The following is a 25,899-nucleotide window of genomic DNA, read 5'->3' on the forward strand; positions in this document are numbered from 1 at the left end:
AAAGAGAGAGAGGGAGAGGGGGGGGGGGACAAATGAGTGGATATGTCACTGACAACAACTAAACACAAGAGGGCGCTCAGACCCAGCCCTGCAGAGGTACAGGAAGCACAGACTCGGGGACTGAGTCAGGCTCTTAATACAACAGACTTCATCAGTCAGGTTTGTCATCAAACTGCTTTCAGACGCAGAACGTTTCCTGGAATTACAACTTCACACTTAAATAAGGGTTCCAAAACATTTTCCAGTTCAAATTAAAAAAATTATCTTATTAGTTTATAGGTCATTCTGCATATTATAGCACAACATGTATAACCATTTGGGTTTTTAGTACCTGTATGTTCCACAAATCCACTGAATTTGGCCTCTGATTGGACAGTGTAATAAATAGGCATTGTTTTTGCAACTATCCTTTATCAAGATCAGCTATGTTTTAAAATCTATACCACTAACACATGTCAAATTTTATGAATTATTAATCACTAAACACAGATTTTATAAAGCACCATTTGTGGTATCCAATACGTTTAAGTCTGTTTGTAAACTGAAATAAGTACCAACTTTGATCCTGCTAGAACTGCTCAATGAACTGAATCAATCACCAAGGGTTGCTTGGATGCAATTACTCGTAGGCTATAATATTTTAGGTGGAAGCCTACTGTGAGGAACCCTGCTACAGGAACCTGACTGAATTTACAGAACCGATGCAGAGAACAAACTGATCACTCCAACAGTGAATTAAATCTGTTCTATTTTCAGATGACAGCAGCTCTGCAATGTATTATTTGAGCCTAGTTACCAGTTGACGCCAGCCTGTGCTGCCCCTGGCTCTGCAGGTTGAGGGTAGGAGACCATCACAAATTTACACAATGCAAGAACCTAAACACCCCCACCTGCTAAATCACTTTAACCCAACACATATGTTACCATTTGCATTAAGTGTTTCAATTAGTTTAAGGTAAATCAATCAGCTATGATCACATCACCGGTACAGAGGGCACAGAATGAAGTTTTAAAAGATTGGTAAGCGGCTACAATGCAAGCAGAACACGAGCTGTTACTGACACAAAATAGGAATAAATGTGCTTTTTTTGTCCTGTTAAGAACAAATTTACAGTGCTGTGTCCCAAGATGAAAAGTACAGTTTTAGAAGACAACCTAGATCCACAAAATGTGAGATTTACAAAGAGCTTGACTCTAAAACAAACAATAACCGGGCTCCCTGTAAACTAAGATGGGACCCAAGACTAATACTGAGTCTATTTTGGATAAAGAGGCCTTGTTTGGTTTGACTGTAGACTGCTTTTATTGAGTTTGATGTGCAGGAAACAAATATCTAATAATCAAGATCCACTTTTGATAGCTTGGATGGATTCCTTTTTCCGTTCAGATCTTCATAAGCACTCATCATGGGCATGTTAACAGTTTTGGGCTTTTACTGATCCACTTTAATTGTTCATTTTTCAGGGTGGAACGATCATGCAACGAACAACTTTAATGATTTTTAAGAACTAAAATTGTATCACAAGTTTGATTTCATTTAGTATTACCAAGCTGCAGAGAAACCCACACTGATGAAGCTATTCAGCCACAATGACAAAAACAAGTTAAGAAGACAACGAGGATTTCAAACCTAAGTATGCTGTACCATAAGTCAAGCATAGTGTTGGCATCATTATGCTGAGGGGCTGATTCCCTGTCACGGGTCCCAGTGCATTGTACAAAGTGGGTGAGATGATGAAGAAGGAAGACTATGCCCAAATTCCTTAACTTCTCAAACCTGCATCAAAACTGGTTTTAGGATGGATAAATCAGGTTCACATCAGGTTTCTAGAATGAGGCCGACCTCGAACCTATTAAAAATGTGTGCACTATACCTAAAAGGTGAGCTTGTTCCAAGAAACCATCCGATCTAAATACGCTATGCCATTCCTGTGTCAGTGGGTCAAATATCCAACCAGAATTAGGACAAAAGCTCGTCATGCCAAGAATAATCAACGGGGTTTCTCTAGAACATGCTAAAGCAAAACTATCCAAATAGAAGTGGAGGTGTATGTACATATTTGAGCCAGTATGTACCCTGTGAGGATTATGGCATTGTAGTTTCTATTTCCAGTTTTTAAAATTCACTGAAGCTGCGGCATAATCATTCCACCTTAAAAACAAAGAACAGTTCAAATGAATCATTAAAACCCTGAATGAATACGGTCTCAAAAATTCCCATAAATTCTGACTAAAATTGTGTTTCAGACCATCTTTATTTAAAATTGTTCCGTCCCAACAGGCCTCGATTCAAATTTGATTAAATTTACCTTGTTGAACTGTAGAGTAAGTTTGCCGGTAGCTGATTAAGATAAGTTTGAACCGGAGGAAACATTGATTACCATTATTACAACACGCTCCATCATAAAAATAGAAACAAAGGGAAAATAAACTCTGCAAAACTGAGATTTCTATTTTAAAAAAAATAAAAAATCTAATGTTTCCAGTTGATTTAAATAATGAAGTGTTTGAAAAACCAACAGAGCCAGACTAGATTAATAACTGTAATTTGGACAAATATGCACTTTTTTTTAACCTCCTAAATTTCAATTATCCAAACCCTCTGCTTGCATTCTTCCACTGGTTTACATCAAGGATTGTCAGGATAAACTGTTAAAGGGTGTGAGATATGTCAACACACTCCACTTACACTTTCACTTTGGAATGGGTTCAAAAAGTTGCCGCCCATTTCGCCGTCGTCCCGCGGCGTCCCGGGAGGATTGTTCATGCCTCCCATATTGTTAGGAGAGCTCTGAGTGGGGGAGAGGGCCAAACAGCAATAATATGAGATCTCTGATTGACAGCACCAGTATAACAAAAGAAGAAGTATTTAAAGAAGAGTTTAACAGAAACGTTGACGTTTACTTACCTTTGGCAACCCATCCATATCCCCAGACCCTGAGGACGTAAAGCATATATTGGAGTATATTCTAAAAAAAAGAAACACTAAACAGCCATTTGAGTCCCATTGTGTTTCAACCCACCTAGTGATCCATTCATGTGATGTGGCTCCATGGCTCCCATAGCTCCCATTGGCCCATCAGGCCCTGGTCCCATAGGGAACTGATGAGAAGATGTGGAACAGGAATCGTGAATGACTGTAAGATTATTTTTCCCTCTTTGGGCTCGTCGATAAAACTGTAATCTTTTCTGCTGGAGGCAAAGCTGCGATGATTTAATAGATACTCCCTGGGTCAATCCTATTGTTTGTATTAGTCTCCCATGTTGTTTAATAGTACTAATATAATTATAAGACATTTTTGCAGCATTGTTTCATCTTTGCCTCAATACCCAAGAATCAAAAAATACAAACTCACATTGGGTCTGTTGCTCCCAGGTCCGATGGGATTCATCATTGTGTAAATGTTTTCGCTGGAGTTGGTTGAATCTAGGAAAAAAGACAAAACAAAGTACTATTAAGGACAAGACGTCTGAATGATGACGTCGAAGAATTAACTGGGTGAAGGATAAGAGATCGCAATAAAGAAAATGTAGGATTGGAAAATGAGCGGAGACATTGAAGGTTGTTTAGTTCAGAAAATAAATGGAGAGATTATGTCTGTTAGTGACGGGGGACATAGTTGGGTGACGCACCACCTGGACTGGGCATGATGGGAGTTCCAGGAGGTCCTCCTCCACCGGCTGGACCCTGAGAAACAAGCAGAAAAGTTTAAAATTACACAAACAGAGGACATGTCTGAAGAAACGGTTTTTAATTACAGCTTCACTCACCACATAGTTTCCTGGTGATGAGGAGGAGTAGGCTATCTGTAGAAGGGAGCAGTAGTTAAGAACACATCATCAACATAAACTCATTATTATCATTTTATCAAATCTCTGCATATAAAACTCTGTTCAGTGTGGCGTGTATTTATAGTCAGCCAGATTTACTCTGATACCCTGAAATTAAATGTGATGAAAGAACAAATATTAGTAGGCTTCTACTTTTTAGTTTACATGCAAAACTATGTATGGCAAGGTGAGCACACCTTCTCCATAATGAAGCATGGTGGTAGGGGCAGCATCCTGCTGTCCAAATGCTTTTCTTTAGCAGGGACCAAGTGGCTGGTCAGAACTGACATGAAGATGGATGGAGTTAAATGCAGGGCCACGCTGGAAGAAAAACCTGTTATAGGCTCTAAAAGACGAGAGCCTGGAGTGGAGGATGATGTTAAAACAGGAGAGCAACCCTAAACATGCAGGTACATCTAAAAAAATTAGAATATTGCATAAAAGTGCAATTTTTTTGCCGTTCATCTCAGAAAGTGACACTCACATGTATAGACATATTACACATAGTGATATATTCCAAGCCTTTATTTCTTGTAATTTTAAGGATTATGGCTCACAGGTAAAGAAAACCCAAAATTCAGTGTCTCAGAAAATTTGAATACTGTGAAAAAGTTCATTATTGGATTCTGATGGTGTCACACCCTAATCAGCTATTTAACTCAAAACACCTGCAAAGGTTTCCTGAGCCTTTAAACGGCCCCTCACTCTGGGTCATAGCTTACACAATCATGGAAAAGGCTGCTGACTGGACAGATGTCCAGAAGACAGTCATTGAGACCCTCAACAAGGAGGGTAAGCCACAAAAGGTCATTGCTAAAGAAGCTAGTTCTTCACAGAGTTCGGTATCCAAGCATATTAACTGAAAATTGAGTGGAAGGAAAAAGTGTCATACACCAGCAACAGGGAGAACCGCAGCCTTGAGAGGATTTTAAAGTGAAATCCTTTTAAGAATTTTGGGGAGTTTCACAAGGAGTGGAATGAGGCTGGAGTTGCTGCATCAAGAACCTTTACCTGTGAGCCATAATCATCAAAATTACAAGGAATAAAAGCTTGAAATATTTTGCACTATGTGGAATGAATCTCTATAAAATATCTGTTTCATTTTCTGAGATGACTGGCAAAACATATTGCACTTTTACTTAATATTCAAATTTTCTGAGATGTACCTGTACAGCCTAAGTTACAATGAAATGGTTTAAGCATATTCTTGTGTTAAAATGGCAGCATCAAAGTCCAAAACCTAAATCCAACTGAGAATCTGTGGCAAAGCTTGAAAATTGTTGTTCACAGATGCTTTCCATCCAATCTGACTGAACTAGAGTCATTTTCAAAAGAAGAATGGACAAAAATGTAAGTTTTCACATGTGCAAAGTTAATACAGGCACACCCCAAAAAAACCCTGGAGCTGTAACTGCAGCAGCAGCTGGTTCTGCAAAGTACTGACTCAGGGCTAAATACAAATACACACCACACTTAACAGATATTTGAAAACTATGAATCATTTCACTTCACCATTGTACACAACTTCATGTTGCTCAATCACATAAAATCCTCACAAATATACTAGGAAGTCCTCATATCAACGTGGTTCTAAAAAAACTGCAGGAATTTGATACATCTGCTTAGAAATGACTGTAATTACAATCCAAAGCAGAGCATGGCGCAGCGTGTGAATGTTTACTCATCATCTGCAACATTTGTGCTCAGTGTGTACATGCAAAGATCCTGACTTACTGAGTTAGCGTTAGGTCCTGGCCATGGCCCCCTTCCTCCAGGACCCCTAAGGAAAAGACGGGGTAGGACAACAAAAATAAGAAGAAAAAGCATAGGAAATGTAATGGAAAGGAGAAAAATAAGAGGATGAAGCTTCTTGGCAATGAGAAAGCTATTATATTTGACTAGAAGAAAACATGTAGAGCTAACACGGTTTAATCAGTTAAAAACCTGGCTCCAGGCTATTATAAATGCATTCAGAAGAGTTCTAATCTGCATCTAATGTGGTCTTTCAAACCTATTTTCAATAACAAACAAAAGATCTTCATATAAAAAACCAGGTAGGCATATTTCAGTATGGGATTGATGAGATGTTAAGCTGAATGCTTTCAGTCCTATATAGTTTCATAGCTCACATACTGTCTTAGATGTTTGGGAAAATACAGAAAAAACTATCAGAAATCCAATTTTTAATCCAGCAAAAAGGGGGGCCATAAAATATTAACAAGGCAGACCCATCATGCTCCCATTACAATAAATGCCCCAAAGTTTTCAGCATGTTCAAGCTTTACAAACAATATGCTTGTTACTGTGTGCAAAGGTTGTTTTAAATCTGGAAAAAATAACAAGATTCAAAGACGTTCTATGCTGGTAAAGGCAAAATGTAGGACTTCACAAGGAGATAAAAGACCAGTGATTATTTCCTACCAGAGTGAGCTAATGGTATGTAGTTAATGTATTTAGGGAAGTACTTGTGCATACAGATTGCTGATCCTACCTCTGTTGACTGTTGTGATTTCATAGGGCCCTAAGTCATAATGCAAATTTAGAGCATTTGTACACTCAATGTTAAATATATAGAACTATTCCTCATCTGATTTATGTTGTTTATCACTTCATCTGTAATGTACTTATTTATATTTGTGCTGCTGTGACATTTGGATTTCACTTATGGGGACCAATACAAGAACATCTCATCTTATTTGAATTACTTTGTAAAATGGAGGTAGTTTTAATTACAAACTGGCAGTATGTTTGTTTCATGTACTGCCAATGTTGGATGTATAGGATCTGTAAAAAGATAACGAATAAAGGTTAGGAGAAATGGATGTTGCTTCAACCTACACATTTTCTGAAAAATTGTAGCAGCCTTCTTTCAGGTACCTAACCTGCAAGTGCGCAGCAACAGGTGGAGGAAGGGAAGCACTGCTATTCTATTGCTACTCAAAAATAACACAAAGTAGTGGGAAAAACTGCAAGAAAGTAAAAGAAGAGGAGAAGAGCTGCTACAGGTTGATTAATGTACCTGTGAACTAATGTTAAGGTACTGGACTTACATGTTCATTCCTGGCATGGGACCACCCATGGAGTTCGGAGGAGGCCTCATGCCTCCATAGTTCTTAATAAACAAGATATAAAATATAAAACAATATGTTAGAAAATTCAGGATGCATTTGCAAACAAAACCTAAAACGGGGGTAAAAAACCCCCTCCGTTTTCCGTATTTTTTACCTGTGGGCCCATGGCCATTCCTCTGGGAGGATTCATTCTCATTGGTCCACCCATGTTGGGATGTCCTGGCAGAAACAAAAAGAAGCAGAGTCACACCATAAACGCACAGGCTTGTCTAATTCCACATATGTGTCAGCTCTTAAAAGTCACGAGTCAAGTCAGAATGACGCTGTGTCTTAATCCCATTAGCTGGAGCCCTCTAGACTCCAGAAGGTGTAATCTGCTGCCAAAGTCATCACACACTCCTCCTCGAGTCAGACTCACCCCCCCAGTATTCAATGAAACAGACCAAAATAAAAATAAAATAGATTAAACAAAATTTGCTGGATCAAGATTAATCTAAAATGTCAAAAGATCCCAACAGAACAGAACCTGTTACACTGAAAACAAATGTAACTGTATTTATTTATTTAACCAGAGAAAGTTAACTTTCTCATTTAAAAAGTTCCTTCAACTAAACAGCAGCAGCTCAAAACAGCTAAAACACACACACACACTCTTGTTTTGCTATATGTAGTGAGGACCATGTGTTGACTTCCATTGATTTTCAGTCATTTTCAACCCTATCTATGCCCTAACCCTGACACTAACCCTAAACCTAACCATTACCAGTGCATGCCTAACCCTAACATTAACCTAAACTCAATTTACACCTTAGTCCTAAACCTAACTGTTGGCAAAATAGGTCGTGAGGACCAGCAAAATGTCCTCACTTTGGTACAAGCGGTCCTCAATTTGATGGTGAAATTGGGAAAATGGTTCTCACTGTGATGCCAAGACAGGAACACACACACACACACACACACAATTACCAATTACACATTGTTGCAAATTACAAAATGTTACTGAAAAGCTAAACTATAAAAAGCTAAAACAAAAAAGCAAAAAACTGATGATGTGTTTCTACACTAAACATTAGCAAAATATTTAAACCCTTTACAGCCAGATGCTGTAAATGGATACATGAAAGAAGCTCGGGAAGATGCTCAGCTTTCCAATCAGTACTGAAGAATGTGAAGTCATCAGCCTCACCTTGCGGTCTTGTTGGGTCCAAACTGTTTGGCAGGAGAGGCTGAGATCCCGGGATTCCCCCAGGCTGAGAAGAGAGTACACACAGAAACTTAACAAAATAACCACACATAGACAGTCAGATTTAAAGGGAAACTTCATCCAAACAGCTGGTTACCTGATTTGGCATTCGGAGTGCGGGGCGTGGACCACCTGGATACCGCGGCGACATGAAAGGCTACAAAACAAAAATGGAGGAAGGAAGACAGAAAGGAGGGGGGGGGGGGACGCAAGGGTAGTGTTGGTGAGGGGCAGAGAGAAAATGACATTTCTATTATTGATAAATCCAAAAGCACTCAAACAGAGGAAGCACTGAGAGCACACAGATGGACACAGCGTGGTTGGAAAATGGATAACACTGGAAAACTGCAAAGTCAGCAACACATCTGCCGTGGAACGAAAAGAAAAATGTGCTAGAATGAGTTTGTGCGGTATAAACTTTAAAACATAAATTATACCCACAAGATGAACTTAAAGTTTGTTTCAGGGTGAGTGTGTAAGTATTCCCTGTTCGCGTTGGTGTAAGCTGACTCGGTCTTGTGGTCTGGCTGGAGTAGCCGGAGATACCTCGGGCCAACGACACGGTTCAAAAACCTTAGCGGAAGCATGCTCACACTCTCTCGCACACAAAAAAGAAACTGGAAACCACAAGAATGAATGGCTGAGCTGCTGCAGTTCATGGGCACAGCCTAGCTTCACCTCCAGAGTGGCATCTGTAGCTACTGTTCTGGACAAGAGCTGAAACGCGATGACTTGAGGGCTGAAGTTCTTCAGGCTGAATGCATGTTGATATGCACACAGTTCAATGTAGAAACCAAACTTCTGTCTTTTACGTGTACAAAATTGGTGCACGGACATGTGATGTGTTTATTTTGCGTGTCCCCTGTTTTATTTATAAGACGCAAGAACAAGTAAGCGAGGGGGGAGAAGGAGAGAGATGTGTGTGCGTGCATGTGTTAGTGTGTGTTCAGGCTGGAGAACATAAGTGTGCAACCCCCCACAAGCTGCTCCGGGGGAGGGGCTGGGAGTGAATTATTCATCCCGCGCGGGGACAGACGATTCTCGGCCTTCAAGAGAAGCGGGGCCCTACTGCATCTGGATGGCTGGCTTTTTTTTTCTTCTTTTATATAAAGAAGAGCTTACAACTGCAGGGGCTGCCTTCAACAGGGAGTTCGCCTGAACAAAAGCAGATCTTGTAGGGCTCAAGGGTGGGAGAAGGAGGAGGACAGAGTGCAGGTAGCAAATGGGAATAAAGAAGCTGGAGTGTGTGGGTCAGGGAATGAGGGGAAAAGAGGGGTGTTTGAGAGAAAGTGTTTGATTCTTACCTGACCATGGGGTCCCATCATGGGGTTGCTGGGGTTGTGTGGGGGGGGCTGTGCATGGGGGGACTGCTGAGAGCCGGGTGGTCCCTTTAAGAAAGAAGAGCGACATCAGAGAGGGGAGGGGGCAGAATGTGGGTTTACACCTAGAGGAAGAACCCGATCAGAGTCACAGCAGAGAGGAAAACGAAGTTTGGGGGGGAGTCTGGAGGGAGTGTTTAAGTTGGAGGAGGAAGTTAAGTTGAAAAGATGAACAAGCTGCTAAATTTGGGGCAAAAACCCACTGAAATACAAGTCAGTTTGTTGTGCCTTTGAGTTCAAACAAACTGATAAGAATCATCTTTATGGGTGGCCTTAAAGTGACCCTGTGACATCATAAGAGGCGATCATTTCCACCACCCGGTTATAGGACCGGATCCTGTTTCACATCTAACCACGTGGGGGCAGTATTATCAAAGCCTTACCACAAGAAGACAGGCAACAGCACTAACTCACAACCAGAGAGGACACTGACCAAAAACAAAAGAAATAAAAATACAGAAGCATTTCTGGAAAGTTGCTTCATCCTAAAATCAAGTTCCAGTACTAATACACAAACACACAATACATTCTACTGTTGACTTCTCATCCCAGGACAAGAGGTTAAAAACCTCTGATAAATGTGCCATTGCGCAACAGCCTCTTCAGTAGGTTCAGTGTTTTACTTTTTTCCTTTTCCAGCTCTCCCTCGAAAACAAAGAGTGGCAGATTTACAAATAGCAACTGGAATTTTCCACCTTTCTCTCCAAGACATCCGGACACACACAAAGACAACACGTTGGCTACTGGAGAGCGTCTGGGAGTGTGTGTCTCTAAAGTTAGCCTGTGAATAACTGTGCTTTAGTTCAGACCAAGTAACCTGTTGTGACATATGTCTCAAAGCAACATCCATTTGCCAGACTTTTAAAAGGTATCAAACACAGCAGCTCGCAAAAATAGTTTCTCACTTCAAAACCAGACACAATGTCTTCTGTTGGGATTTTACCAACACAAAGCTGCAGATACTTGTGATGGGAAAAGGAAATGATGGATGCTTTTCAAAGTGGTTTTTGCAAATCCCTGCATGATGCTTCCACCACCATGTTTCACAGTGGGGAGGATTTTAGCAGAGTTATGTTCAGGGTCAGTTTTCTACCACCTGTAGTGTTTTCCCCCCAGCCACAGAATGTTTTGGTCTAGTCCAACCAAAGCACATTCTTCCACGTTTGCTGTGTCAAACTGAAAATGGGACCAATTACAGCTTTTTTTTTTTTTTAGATATTTCTTCAGCACTAGTGGCCTTTATTTTATTAAATATCGCCGGGTCCGGGACTTGAAACCGGGACGGCCACTTTGAGAACTGTAGCCTCTGTATATGGTCGCGCGCTTAACCCCTACACCATCAGCGCCGCGCCCGACCAATTACAGCTTTCAGCAATGAGCATCTGCTTACCAATCTTCCATTAGGGTCAGATTTGTTATGTACATGACTGGCACATATTCTCCCACCTGAGCTGTGGGTCTCTGCAGCTCCTCCAGAGCCACCATGTTCCTCTTGGCTGCTCCTCTACTTAATGCTCTCCTTGCCTGGTCTGTCAGCTTAAACAGCTGTCCCAAACCATTTCCGTTTTCAGATGATGGATTGAACAGCGCTCCGTGAAATGTTTAAAGCTTGGGATATAGTTTTATAACCTAGTCGTGCTTTAAACGTCCGCAGTTTCCTGCCTGACCTGTCTGGTCTTCATGATGCTGTTTGTTCATCAGTGTTCTCTAACAAACCTCTGCTTGCTTTCTTTCTTGCATGCATCATTTAGGGGACACGCCAGAATCTAAGTTTACCAAGCAGGACAGTACATTAAAATGTGAGGTTTGAAGTTATTCAGTTCAATTGTGGGCAGTTTATACCTTGTAGTTGATCAGTCAAGATGATTACTGATTGGACAGCACTGATTATAGCTTAGATTATATTTACGATGTGCCTTGCAATGCATCTAAAACTAACGGGCATTACACTATGAACCTTGGTATCAATACAGGTCCTTCTCAAAATATTAGCATATTGTGATAAAGTTCATTATTTTCCATAATGTCATGATGAAAATTTAACATTCATATATTTTAGATTCATTGCACACTAACTGAAATATTTCAGGTCTTTTATTGTCTTAATATGGATAATTTTGGCATACAGCTCATGAAAACCCAAAATTCCTATCTCACAAAATTAGCATATCATTAAAAGGGTCTCTAAACGAGCTATGAACCTAATCATCTGAATCAACGAGTTAACTCTAAACACCTGCAAAAGATTCCTGAGGCCTTTAAAACTCCCAGCCTGGTTCATCACTCAAAACCCCAATCATGGGTAAGACTGCCGACCTGACTGCTGTCCAGAAGGCCACTATTGACACCCTCAAGCAAGAGGGTAAGACACAGAAAGACATTTCTGAACGAATAGGCTGTTCCCAGAGTGCTGTATCAAGACACCTCAGTGGGAAGTCTGTGGGAAGGAAAAGGTGTGGCAGAAAACGCTGCACAACGAGAAGAGGTGACCGGACCCTGAGGAAGATTGTGGAGAAGCGCCGATTCCAGACCTTGGGGGACCTGTGGAAGCAGTGGACTGAGTCTGGAGTAGAAACATCCAGAGCCACCGTGCACAGGCGTGTGCAGGAAATGGGCTACAGGTGCCACATTCCACAGGTCAAGCCACTTTTGAACCAGAAACAGCGGCAGAAGCGCCTGACCTGAGCTACAGAGAAGCAGCACCGGACTGTTGCTCAGTGGTCCAAAGTACTTTTTTCGGATGAAAGCAAATTCTGCATGTCATTCAGAAATCAAGGTGCCAGAGTCTGGAGGAAGACTGGGGAGAAAGAAATGCCAAAATGCCAGAAGTCCAGTGTCAAGTACCCACAGTCAGTGATGGTCTGGGGTGCCGTGTCAGCTGCTGGTGTTGGTCCACTGTGTTTTATCAAGGGCAGGGTCGATGCAGCTAGCTATCAGGAGATTTTGGAGCACTTCATGCTTCCATCTGCTGAAAAACTTTATGGAGATGAAGATTTCATTTTTCAGCATGACCTGGCACCTGCTCACAGTGCCAAAACCACTGGTAAATGGTTTACTGACCATGGTATCACTGTGCTCAATTGGCCTGCCAACTCTCCTGACCTGAACCCCATAGAGAATCTGCGGGATATTGTGAAGAGAACGTTGAGAGACTCAAGACCCAACACTCTGGATGAGCTAAAGGCCGCTATCGAAGCATCCTGGGCCTCCATAAGACCTCAGCAGTGCCACAGGCTGATTGCCTCCATGCCACGCCGCATTGAAGCAGTCATTTCTGCAAAAGGATTCCCGACCAAGTATTGAGTGCATAACTGTACATGATTATTTGAAGGTTGACGTTTTTTGTATTAAAAACACTTTTCTTTTATTGGTCGAATGAAATATGCTAATTTTGTGAGATAGGAATTTTGGGTTTTCATGAGCTGTATGCCAAAATCATCCATATTAAGACAATAAAAGACCTGAAATATTTCAGTTAGTGTGCAATGAATCTAAAATATATGAATGTTAAATTTTCATCATGACATTATGGAAAATAATGAACTTTATCACAATATGCTAATATTTTGAGAAGGACCTGTATGCCAAAGGACAGCAATAGATCTTCATGTGAAATTTTTTTTAGAGCAGAATGCATCTGATTTCTTAGCTGAGCCTCAACACCTGCCTAAAAAATGTTTCCTAGAATTTAACAGCAGAACAGCACATTTTCCTGAAAACTTTATGGCCTTAAAAAAAAAATAAAAAAATCACAGGATTCCACATGGTTCTGACTTCCGTACTCCTTAAATAATGTAAATCCCTAAACTTCATACTGTACATAAACCCAACTTTAAATTAATGGTAAGGCGTACCGTCTGTGTATGTGGTGGCACCATCGTGCGTCCCAGTGGGGATGGCAAGGTTATTTTCTGACCAGAGCACCTTCTTCCACATTTGCCATGACTTCTACATGGCTTTGAGAAAACTGCTGAGATGAGTTCTTAATGGCTTTCTTTCAAAAATGACATTTTACCAACAATTTAGGTGTTTCTTGGTGCTTTTAATTTTACTGATACTGCCTAAAAAAGTTTTTTTTCCACTATGACCATGCAAAAGGTTGGCAAAAACGTGCTACAAAAAAACCCCAAAAAGTACTAGGTAATGGTAAACAACTGGTTTCAAATCTATTGGTCAACATAAGCAAATAGGAATCGCTACAAATTCAATTACAACAAATTGTAAAAATGTGTTAGTAGGGAACTTGATCCTGTGACCAATAAAAAAAGGTTACCTTCAAGAGAATGTGCCATCTCTCTGGAGCATGTATATGACAGAAAGTAGAGACAGACACTAAACATACAGGGCCAAATGTTGCCGCAATTAGAGATGCATAAATCAATTACTGGTCAATACTGATTTCTAGTTTTTGTCTTTGATGTTTGATCTGCCGATTAAAAAAAGTACACAAGCTCATTTGGGTAACGTTTGTTTTAATTCTACTATCAAATCTAGCACACTTGGTTCAAATAGGTAGATTTTCAGCACAACTGCCCCCGAACGCTGAATAGCCATTTAGAAATTCTTAGACACAACCCTTTTCCCAGTAAGTGAACACACCATACTTAGTGTTACTGACAACAGCACTGTTCAGTGTAGTTGCTGTCATTGAGGTAAGAAGGCATAATGCTGGCTTTCCTAAGGTCAGAGGAAGCACAGAGATGTAAGAAGGTATTTACAAAGAAAACATGTCGGGACAGGTCTATGTTTCTCTTAGGCTGTGAGAGAGAGCAAGACTTTCAGCAGATAACAGGAAGGCCAATAAGGAGTTCAGATAGAGTACAGCTTTAAGTCTCGTCACAGAACATGTTGGATTTGGCAACCTTTAGGAAATCCCACAGTTATTTTATTACAGTATACACACGATAACTGCAGTTTGTGTAATGCTATCCACGCTAACCCTTGCTAATTGCTAATAGAGGATCATAAAGACAGTTTGCAAATTTTAAAAGGTAATCAGTTTGTGTTTAAAATATAAGTCAACCTTGTTTCTCTCAGACACAGCATGTGACATCTCCTCTACTCCTATTTAAATAATGAATGACCAACTACCACAAGAAGGCTGGAAAAGTATATCTTGAACACTATTTTTAATATTACAATTTGTAAAGAATAGCTTAACCCCAAATCAACTTTTTTTTGCAGATAAATTGGATAAATTGGGCCTTAAGGGTGTTATTTGTATGTTACTGTGCAAATTTTGACATTTTCAAACTTGTCTTAATCTGTTATATTTGGCCTAAAACCACTGGTTACAAATGGTAACAAAATGTGTCACATGTCTACTTCACAGCCCCGTGTTCGGGTATAAAACCATCTCACTCAGACCCACGCCCCCGTGGCGAGTCAGGAGTTGGAATTGTGAGCATTGATCAATAGCAGTTTTCAGATTTGCATTTTATTATCTATTAGTAAGCAATGCGATACTGCTTTGAACGTTAGCCCATGTTAGCAATGATGATGCTAACATCACTTTACCACTTAGAAACTGGGCCTATTCGCTGAGTCAGTGTATTGAGCCATCGGCTCAAACTGAGAAGGCTCAGGCCCGCTGTGCTCCACAAAGCCTCTTTAAACCTGCAGTGACGAGGGGGATAAAAAATCCTCTACCTCAAAAGATCCATCTGTGGCGAAACAACGAGCGTCACTCTGCTCACTCTCCATATTTCAAAATGTCAAATTAAGCTAGCTGCCACTTTCCCTCATCCCCCCGCTTAGACATTTGCTCATCCCCACACTTGACCATCCCCCTCATTGTCTCTCGGCACCGCCCACTTTGGTGGCGTTTTTTTCAAATCTGTCTGGGGGCAGGGTTATGCTTTTACATTGGGTTTAGTTACACTTTAAAGAGAAATTGGAGTCGCTAAAACTGGTATCAACAAGAGAAAGCTTTGCAAAAACCAAAAACTGAAAATCTGTTGTAAGAATCCTGATCAGTGCATCTCTATGAGGTCCTTTATTTTCAGAGCAGGGTTTGCAATAATCCGCAACATACATTTGTTATCTGAACAAAATGCAATGTTCTGAAACAATGCACTAAACTGGCCTTTAAACAAGGTAAATACATAATTTAAAATCAAAGTTGTGTGTGAGGGAATCCATTAACATCAAACACTAACACCAGTAAAAGCTTTCTGTTATCTAATATTTAAATATCAAAGTAACAAACTGATCAAAGCTTAAAGCTTTCTAACATACAAATCCCTCTCAAGACTATAGGGTGGAAAAAAATCTTTATAACTGTCGCCTTGATCTTGTTTGATTTGTGATAAAACATACTTTGCTGCTTGTGCAACACTTAACTTGTGTGTGTTGCTTCATACACTGCTTTTTTCTTGTTTCTATTTCTTCTGACCACAGCAATAATAAGAACAAACAGCATTCTGCATATTGCATTGTGAAGCAAAGCTGCTTTCTGTAAAACAAAGTTTCCCTGAACACAACAGTCACAGATGCACACCCCAGTCTCACTCTCCCACCAATGGTATAAATAGCACTACCATGCAGCTCTCATCCCCCCACCCCTTGTGTATTTACAGTCATACTTTCACTGTTCCCCACCACCACCAAGCCAGCACATAATAATGATGCACGGCGTCACAGAAACGCACACTGGGCCACAGTACTGGTGGCAACCATCCTTTACATTTTGCTCTGCTTCCTCCTCCACTCTCATTTCTTACCCTCTACCCTCCTCCCTTCTATATTGTGTCACTCGTGTTTTAGCTCCCACTCTTTGCCGCTACCTTATCGCGCCTACTGCCAAATGCCACCGCTGTCCATCACACCGCTGGCTCGCAGAGGATGTGAGAACATGTGTTTTTGTTTGTGGGTGCTCGCACATGTTAGTGTGTCTCTTTCTCTTCGCTCTTGCAGACTCAACCCCACCCTCCCCTCACCGTTACAGAGCCGGGACAGGTCATAGAGGGATGGACGGAAACAGGGATGGAGAGGTGGAACAGAGAGATGGATACGGGATAGTTGAAGCATCGATGGAGTGAGAGCTGAACCACAGATGAATGGACACAGTCAGCTTTATTAGCAGTAAGTCATAGCTGGTTTTATGGGGCCAACGTTTGTACGTTTTGCACAAATTAGTACAAGTTAAAAAATAGGCTTTGAGTAAATAATTGCTCTCATTATTACAGAAAACAAATAAAACTTTCAGAAAAACAAAACTGAGTAATTATTATAGCATTTGCCAACAGGCAGACAAAGCAAAAGTGCAATAGCTTAAACAAACGTGTTTGTTAAGTTTGTCACATCTTCCCACAGTTACTGGCTTCAACATCTGAGAACACTGCAAATAAAAAAAGATAATATATGCACACAGAAGGAAAAAAAATCAAAACTACTTGGGGAAACATTTACAACTCTGGTTTTTTGCTCTGTATTTATTTGGCATGTCTAAACACAAACATATCAAGACTTTGATAGCAGCTTAAAATGTTTCTGTTTAAACAGATCTGGCAACCTACAGCTCCTGGCAAACGTTCCCATACTGCTCCAACTTTTTCACATTTTGTCCAATACAAAAAAGAAACTTTAATATATAAATATATTAGATTGTAAGTGATAGACCGTGACAAGGTAGTTGATAATTGTATCCTTCTTTCCATTCTACTTCACGTTTTTTTTAATTGTTTTACAATACAGCTCAAGCTCAGTCAGACTGGATGGAGAGCATCTGTGAACATCAACTGTCAAGTCTAGTCATGGATTTAGGTTTAGACCATTCTAACACCTGAATGTGCTTCGATTTAAACCATTCCTTTGCAGGTCTGATGGTTTGTTTAGAGTCATTGTCCTGCTGGAGGGTAAACATCTGCCCCAGACTAAAGTCTTTTAGGACACATTCACACTGCTGGCCTGGTACAGTAATCGACAAAAGTGAGAAAATTCACACCTTCAGTTGGCCTGGTTTGCGTCACGCACATTTTTTAGATCAGACCAAAGTCATGCAGTAGCAATATATTGTTTCAGGGGCAGTTTTGCTCCAGTAATATGCTGATCATAAAGAAAAAAGGCGCAAAGAAGAAAGTCCGTCTCATCAGGGTTTCTGTTGCTAGACTCCTTCACCTTCAGATTGGCGCTCTTTGTTATTCCTCTACTTCTTATTCTGTTCAAATTGAATTGAATTGAATTGAATTGTTCAAATGCGCTGCTCTTACTTTACATCCTCTCCTCCTGCTTTTGGTACGCAGGTTCTTCTTGTCTGGCTTGTCAGTTTAAATATTCAACCATCTCTTGGTAGGTTTGCAGTTGCTCAATGCATTTTTGGATGACGGATTGAAATTTATATTGTTTTATAACCCGGACCTGGTTTAATTTGAGCGAATATTCAATTTCAAACCCCTGAGGACTTTACAGAAAAGTTAACCAATAATAAAAAGTTATTAATAATAATAATATATAAATATTAAATATTTTTGAAAGGAATGAATGTGTTTTATTCGGGGATATCAAAGTAAAAGGGGCTAAATAAAAACGCATGCCGTATGAATCTGATTTAAATTTGTAAAAAAAAAAAAATCATTTTCAGTCGACTTCACAATAATGCGTCATTCTGTGTTAATCTATCACATACGGTTCCCATTAAAAACATTAAGGTTTAGGCTGGAATGTGACAAAATGAGGAAATCCTAAATGGGATGCTTTTGCACGGCACAGCAAGCTAAGCTCTATTAGAAAGGCTGTGTGCAACCAAGATAACATACTTTTTATGATCTGAAAGTGAAAAAAAATCTTTTCGTTAAATTTAGTAGTGGTAAACAAATTTTGAACATTTAACAATCTCACTGCCATAGAATTTGAAACGATTTGGTTGTTTGCTCTTTTTTGTGGGGTGGGAGGTAAAAGGGATGAATGAGAGACACTGAAAATGTAAGAAAAAAGGACAAGTGGGCAGAGAAGAGGTGTGTTATACCTGGAAGAAGCCTTGGGCCATGGGACCACCTGGCATGGCATCGTTGGGTGGCATGTTGCCCATCACCGGGCTTGGTGCTGCCGCTGCGCTCTGAAACCCACAGACACAGTAGTTAAATCATTCTCTGCTCCACAACCCTGATGCACCAGTGACTGAAATTACTCCACCTGTATTGCATCAGTTTATGCAGAATTGTGTTTCAATGGAAATTACATAGACAAAAGAAGATATATAATAAATTATGTTATCACTTATGTTTTTTTTAAATAATTATTATAATTATTTCCCCGTGGACTAATCCTCAGTAGCGGATTTCAATGGAAATTTGATCACCTGCACTTAAGCCAACACCTGTAACACAGGACTTTCCCTTTATCAGAGTCAAACAAAAAAAATGAGGATTCCTATGGATGTATGGACAGACAAAGGATATGCATCTTTTCTCAAAACAAACAACAAAAATAATAAAAGCATTTTGGTTGGAGAGACTTAGTCAGTTAAAAAATTCAGATATTCATCATCTCAAAAAATGGACACGGAATAAAACCCGTAAATACAAATATTTCGTTTAATCCAGACCTACAGGTCCTTCTCAAAAAATTAGCATATTGTGATAAAGTTCATTATTTTCTATAATGTAATGATGAAAATTTAACATTCATATATTTTAGATTCATTGCACACTAACTGAAATATTTCAGGTCTTTTATTGTCTTAATACGGATGATTTTGGCATACAGCTCATGAAAACCCAAAATTCCTATCTCACAAAATTAGCATATTTCATCCGACCAATAAAAGAAAAGTGTTTTTAATACAAAAAACGTCAACCTTCAAATAATCATGTACAGTTATGCACTCAATACTTGGTCAGGAATCCTTTTGCAGAAATGACTGCTTCAATGCGGCGTGGCATGGAGGCAATCAGCCTGTGGCACTGCTGAGATCTTATGGAGGCCCAGGATGCTTCGATAGCGGCCTTTAGATCATCCAGAGTGTTGGGTCTGGAGTCTCTCAACGTTCTCTTCACAATATCCCACAGATTCTCTATGGGGTTCAGGTCAGGAGAGTTGGCAAGCCAATTGAGCACAGTGATACAATGGTCAGTAAACCATTTACCAGTGGTTTTGGCACTGTGAGCAGGTGCCAGGTCATGCTGAAAAATGAAATCTTCATCTCCATAAAGCTTTTCAGCAGATGGAAGCATGAAGTGCTCCAAAATCTCCTGATAGCTAGCTGCATTGACCCTGCCCTTGATAAAACACAGTGGACCAACACCTGCAGCTGACACGGCACCCCAGACCATCACTGACTGTGGGTACTTGACACTGGACTTCTGGCATTTTGGCATTTCCTTCTCCCCAGTCTTCCTCCAGACTCTGGCACCTTGATTTCCGAAAGACATGCAGAATTTGCTTTCATCCAAAAAAAGTACTTTGGACCACTGAGCAACAGTCCAGTGCTGCTTCTCTGTAGCCCAGGTCTGGGGAATGCGGCACCTGTAGCCCATTTCCTGCACACGCCTGTGCACGGTGGCTCTGGATGTTTCTACTCCAGACTCAGTCCACTGCTTCCGCACGTCCCCCAAGGTCTGGAATCGGCCCTTCTCCACAATCTTCCTCAGGGTCCGGTCACCTCTTCTCGTTGTGCAGCGTTTTCTGCCACACTTTTTCCTTCCCACAGACTTCCCACTGAGGTGCCTTGATACAGCACTCTGGGAACAGCCTATTCGTTCAGAAATTTCTTTCTGTGTCTTACCCTCTTGCTTGAGGGTGTCAATAGTGGCCTTCTGGACAGCAGTCAGGTCGGCAGTCTTACCCATGATTGGGGTTTTGAGTGATGAACCAGGCTGGGAGTTTTAAAGACCTCAGGAATCTTTTGCAGGTGTTTAGAGTTAACTCGTTGATTCAGATGATTAGGTTCATAGCTCGTTTAGAGACCCTTTTAATGATATGCTAATTTTGTGAGATAGGAATTTTGGGTTTTTATGAGCTGTATGCCAAAATCATCCGTATTAAGACAATAAAATACCTGAAATATTTCAGTTAGTGTGCAATGAATCTAAAATATATGAATGTTAAATTTTCATCATGACATTATGGAAAATAATGAACTTTATCACAATATGCTAATTTTTTGAGAAGGACCTGTACTTAAATCAAACTCAGTACTTTTCCAGACTTGAAGACAGAGCAGGAACTGCGCAAAAAATACAAACAAGAGAACTGATTCGACCAACAAGGCAAACATGATATAACTGTGTTCTTGACAACAGGCATAAAACAAGATGCATGTTCAGAGTGCTTACATAAGCAAGCTGGGGAAAAAAAACAAAGATCAGACCAGCACTCAGAAACATGAACAGGAAAATCACACAGACACACAAAGAGTTGCATCACAGGCTCATAAAGTGCAGCCCTTCAGTACAGAGCAGACAGGGGAGGACGGCAGGCTACATGCGAGAAGAGGGGCGGGGAGGTTCAAGACCCCAGGGATGGAGCCGGTCTGACAAACACATGCTCCTGAACGTCCACTGCTCCAGCAGCACGCACACCTAGAGAACGCTCTGCGTCCCTCAGATGATACTGTATGCTTGGAAGACAACGCAGCAGTCTAATAACAGGCATGTAGGCAAACACTCTCCGTTCTTCCTTTATCTATTACCAACACACATAACAACTGAAACAACCCCCCCCATCATTATGCTAATTTTTGCTTGTGAACATGAGCAGAGCACTGAATCCCAGGGGTAGAAGCAGGGTCGCTACCTCTTTACCTCTTCACCCCCCCTCCCCTTTTTTCTCTGTCCTCTGCACAGGTTTCTCTGCACCCACCAATGACACCCCCCACCCCCGCCCCACAACCCTTCCTGGTGCCCCAACCGTTGTATTGTGCCTCCCCCTCACAACCTCTTCTCCTCCTTCTCTCAGCCCCCTCACTCCCCCCCCCCCCACCCCACCCCCACAGTAGGGTGTCAGCAGCTTGCAGAAGCTGTTGCTATGGCGACAGGTCCTATCTGCACTTTGTCCCCCTGGCATCCCCCGCTCCAGGAGAGCAGAGAGAGAATAAGAAGATGCAGGAGAGAGTGAGATCCAGAGAGTGAGTTTGGAGATAGAGTGAGAAAGAAAAAGAACAAATCAGGGCTGGGAGGAAAAACTAAGATCGTTGGGGAAAAAGGGAGATTTGTTTGGTTCCAGTCAATCTGCAGATCTCCACTTATTGCTATAGAGCACTACTGACAATTATTCTTCACATTCATTTTCATATTTAACAAACTAAACCGAATGCAAACAAAAAAACTGCGCAGACTCAGCGATTGCCGCCAGCGAAAAGAAAATGCAGATTTAGTATGCAATCGGACTTTATTAAAACCAACTGGCCTGGGGAAATACAGCAGAGCTTTTTTTTTGTTTTTTGTGATTGCACAAGGTATACATTGTCCATATAAAATTTTCAGTTTTCACAATGAAGAAATAAATTGTTGGTAAAAAGTGTGACTCACAAAGAAAGTGGATCTGGTTGAAGTTCAGTCAACACTACGGTAGATAAACAAGGACTTCTAATGCAAAAGAACCCTGCAGGTACAGCAACAAGACATTAATGTTGAGCTAATTAGTTGATTTTTAAAGTCAAGTTGAATCAGTTTTTTTTCTTTTTTCTTCTTTTCCTGGCGTCAAGTTTGAGAAAAGTCGGTTGTTGAAGAACTGTGTAGAAAACATACCGTCAGGAGCTTTAATGTTTGACATAAAACGCAACTGACAGGAATATATATTCCTTTCATTTAAAGCAGCTAGACGTTCAACAAAACCCATGGGGCAAACTTTCAAATGCTTGGAAATATTTACACTGTTTAAACCGTAAACTGCATTTTAATGGCCTTACCCTACAGAGCTGAACGAATGCTGTGTCACAGCGTCGAGTGGGCACATCTACACAAAGCAGCTTTTTTGATGTAACCTGGGTGAGAATAATACTCTATCTGAACTGTAGAAACAAACTGTATCCCACTGCTGTGGCCACCGACGCCACATGAAACATATCACCGTCTCCTGTTACGATATAATGAGGAGTTATTTGTGTAGATGCTTTATTAAAACAGCTGTTTAGGACCAAGCACACACATCTGTGGCCTCCCTTAGCTCATGCAATAAAAACACTTGCAGGAACACAACAAAGCTCCTAAGGCCTTTACATCTGGTCAGAAACTGACAGCTGATCAAAAAGGTGCGTAAAACACGTCTGATCAGCAGGAAGCCGCATCATCACAAACTACAGGATGTTTTGTGTGAGCTCTACAACGTTATCAGGCAGCTGGATCTATTGTTTTTGTGATATTAGGGAACCAAACGACAGCATTATTTCTGATATTAATGTCAATTGTGATCCATCCAGCTTTTATCAACATACTCATTTTCCCAACTTCTGTGAGCTGAAGTATTTTATTGACCTAAATTTAGATTATGTTTGTGCATCACGAAACTGGCCAACTGGTCTGCTTTGTCCCTTAAAATGGCCTGTGACAAACTACCCTTCTTCTAACCTTTCATAACCTCTCTACAAAAAGGTCAGATCGTTGGAGTGCACGATTGAAAGTTATTCAGTCAACAAATTCTACCTTAACGTGGTGGAGGGGTTTGAGTGCTCGAATGATCCTAGAGGCTATTTTGTCTGGGGCTTAAATGCCCCTGGTAGGGTCTCCCATGGCAAACAGGCTCTAGGTGACGGGTCAGACAAAGAGCAGTTCAAGAACCCATCATGACGACTATTAAATCAAGGCATGTGACGTCGCCTGGTACGGCGGAGCCGGGGTCCACCTGGAGCCAGGCCTGGGGTCGGGACTCGTCGGAGAGCGTCTGGTGACTGGGTTGCTCCTCGCGGGACCCGCACGGGCCAAGCCCGAACGAGAGACGCGAGGCCATCCCCCAGTGGGCCCACCACCTGCAGGGGGAACCGTGAGGGACCGCTGCAAAGAGGATTGGGCGGCGGACGAATGTGGCGACCTCGGCGGCCCGATCCCCGGATGCTTAGGCTGGCTCTAGGGACGTGGAATGTCACCTCGCTGGGGGGGAAGGAGCCTGAGCTTGTGCGGGAGGTCGAGAGATATCGACTAGAAATAGTCGGGCTCACCTCCACGCACAGCGTGGGCTCTGGAACCCATCTCCTCGAGAGGGGCTGGACTCTCTTCTACTCTGGAGTGGCCCACAGGGAGAGGCGGCGGGCTGGGGTGGGTTTGCTTGTTGCCCCCCAGTTCAGCCGTCTCGTGTTGGGGTTTACCCCGGTGGATGAGAGGGTCGCATCCCTGCACCTTCGGGTTGGGGACAGGTCTCTGACTGTCGTTTCAGCCTACGGGCCAAGCAGTAGTGCAGAGTACCGGTCCTTCTTGGCGTCCCTGTCAGGGGTGCTGGATAGTGCCCCTCCTGGGCACTACATTGTTCTGCTGGGGGACTTCAACGCCCACGTGGGAAACGACAATGACACCTGGAGAGGCGTGATCGGGAGGAATGGCCTCCCCGATCTGAATCCGAGTGGTGTTTTGTTACTGGACTTCTGTGCTAGTCACGGATTGTCCATAATGAACACCATGTTCAAATATAAGGGTGTCCATCAGTGCACTTGGCACCAGGACACCCTAGGCAGGAGGTCAATGATCGACTTTGTTGTCGTATCATTAGACCTTCGGCCACATGTTTTGGACACTCGGGTGAAGAGAGGGGCTGAGCTGTCCTCTGATCACCACCTGGTGGCGAGTTGGATCCACTGGAGGAGGAGAAACCCAGACAGACTTGGCAGGCCCAAGCGCAAAGTGAGGGTCTGCTGGGAACGTCTGGCGGAGCCCTTGGCCAGGGATGTATTCAACTCCCACCTCCGGGAGAGCTTTGACCAGATTCCGGGGGATGTTGGAGACATAGAGTCCGAGTGGACCACGTTCTCCGCATCTATTGTCGATGCTGCCGCCCGTAGCTGCGGCCGTAAGGTCTGCGGTGCCTGTTACGGCGGCAATCCCCGAACCCGGTGGTGGACACTGGCATTAAGGGACGCTGTCAAGCTAAACAAGGAGTTCTATCGGCTGTGGTTGGCTTGTGGGACTCCTGAGGTGGCTGACGGGTACCGTGAGGCCAAGCGTGCCGCGGCCCGGGTGGTGGCAGAGGCAAAACTCGGGCATGGGAGGAGTTCGGTGAGGCCATGGAGAAGGACTACCGGTTGGCCTCGAAGCGATTCTGGCAAACTGTCCGCCGCCTCAGGAGGGGGAAGCAGTGTTTCGCCAACACTGTTTACAGTGGGGGTGGGAGGCTGCTGACCTCAACTGGAGACATTATCCGGCGGTGGAAGGAGTACTTCGAGGATCTCATTCCCTGGTGGAAACAGAGTACCTCAAGCCTCTGGATGTTGTGGGGCTGTCATGGTTAACATGCCTCTTCAACATTGCGTGGCGGTCGGGGACAGTGCCTCTGGACTGGCAGACTGGGGTAGTGGTCCCCCTTCATAAGAAGGGTGACCGGAGGGTGTGTTCCAACTACAGGGGGATCACACTCCTCAGCCTCCCTGGTAAGGCCTATGCCAGGGTATTGGAGAGGAGAGTCCGGCCGATAGTCGAACCTCGGCTTCAGGAGGAGCATTGTGGTTTTCGTCCCGGCCATGGTGTGTTGCTTTGTGCAGGCCTATCACAATAAATTCCTATCAGGTGGTCTGAAGTTTGTGGTTTTTAAGGGACAAATTGTGTAAAGGTTTTAGGCATGTGAATACTTTTGCAAAGAACCATTCACAAGTTTCACATTTTATAATAACAGCACTGAGAATGACATTGACTCTGTGTCCTGGTGGCCAGATCCTCCATGCACTTCTTTCTACTTTGTCTACTCCTGCTTCCTCTTGCTCTCTACTGAGCATGTGCAGAAAAGGCACTGATGGGCCCCATTAGACTGGCAGTTGAACTGTAATTATAATGGATGGATAAATGAACAAGTGAATGGATGAACGGAGGGATGCATACAACTTTTAAACAAAGAGATAAGGAAAAAGTCTCTAAATGAAAGTATTTTTCCCATACTGTTATTTTTCCGTATTTAACATTCAAAGTACTTTGTACGTTCCATACTTTTTCCACACTGTGAAGGAAACCTGGGAATACTGTGACTTGTGTAGATAAGCTGTCCTCTGCACCGCAGTTCTACCCAAATATTTAGAATACAATAGAGGAATGATCAAATATTTACTGGTATAGACGTTTTAAACGAGGCGATGGCTGGACTCTATTTTGGCTCTCCAGCTGCGGTTCCTAACCTTTTATAGAACCGGTTGAGAACTGACTCTAGGACCACTGGAACTGCTGCTTCTCGTGGCAGAAAACTACAAGTCAGACCTTTTTAATCCTGAGTTTTGGCTCACTGTGAGGACCATCATGTTGCGTTT

General features: G+C 42.1%; 1 protein-coding gene across 2 annotated transcripts in view; it reads right to left on the bottom strand.

The window, feature by feature from the left end:
• The window catches only part of zgc:110158 (uncharacterized protein LOC553590 homolog), a 67,083-nt gene that overhangs the window by 3,415 nt on the left and 37,769 nt on the right, over positions 1-25,899 (bottom strand). Inside the window, exons 5-17 of one of the 2 annotated variants that reach the window (XM_047392999.1) lie at positions 18,490-18,579; positions 9,450-9,533; positions 8,243-8,302; positions 8,089-8,152; positions 7,057-7,121; positions 6,882-6,943; positions 5,566-5,611; positions 3,772-3,807; positions 3,634-3,688; positions 3,357-3,427; positions 3,024-3,102; positions 2,909-2,937; positions 2,690-2,791 (exon numbers count right to left, since the gene is read on the bottom strand). In XM_047392999.1, coding sequence (XP_047248955.1) covers positions 2,690-2,791; positions 2,909-2,937; positions 3,024-3,102; positions 3,357-3,427; positions 3,634-3,688; positions 3,772-3,807; positions 5,566-5,611; positions 6,882-6,943; positions 7,057-7,121; positions 8,089-8,152; positions 8,243-8,302; positions 9,450-9,533; positions 18,490-18,579 — 843 coding nt within the window. The remainder of the gene's footprint in view (positions 1-2,689; positions 2,792-2,908; positions 2,938-3,023; positions 3,103-3,356; positions 3,428-3,633; positions 3,689-3,771; positions 3,808-5,565; positions 5,612-6,881; positions 6,944-7,056; positions 7,122-8,088; positions 8,153-8,242; positions 8,303-9,449; positions 9,534-18,489; positions 18,580-25,899) is intronic. The other variant, XM_047393000.1, reaches the window with a different exon arrangement.

This window comes from Girardinichthys multiradiatus, chromosome 19 (genome assembly GCF_021462225.1).
Source record: "Girardinichthys multiradiatus isolate DD_20200921_A chromosome 19, DD_fGirMul_XY1, whole genome shotgun sequence".
In the NCBI taxonomy this organism is placed as follows: domain Eukaryota; kingdom Metazoa; phylum Chordata; class Actinopteri; order Cyprinodontiformes; family Goodeidae; genus Girardinichthys; species Girardinichthys multiradiatus.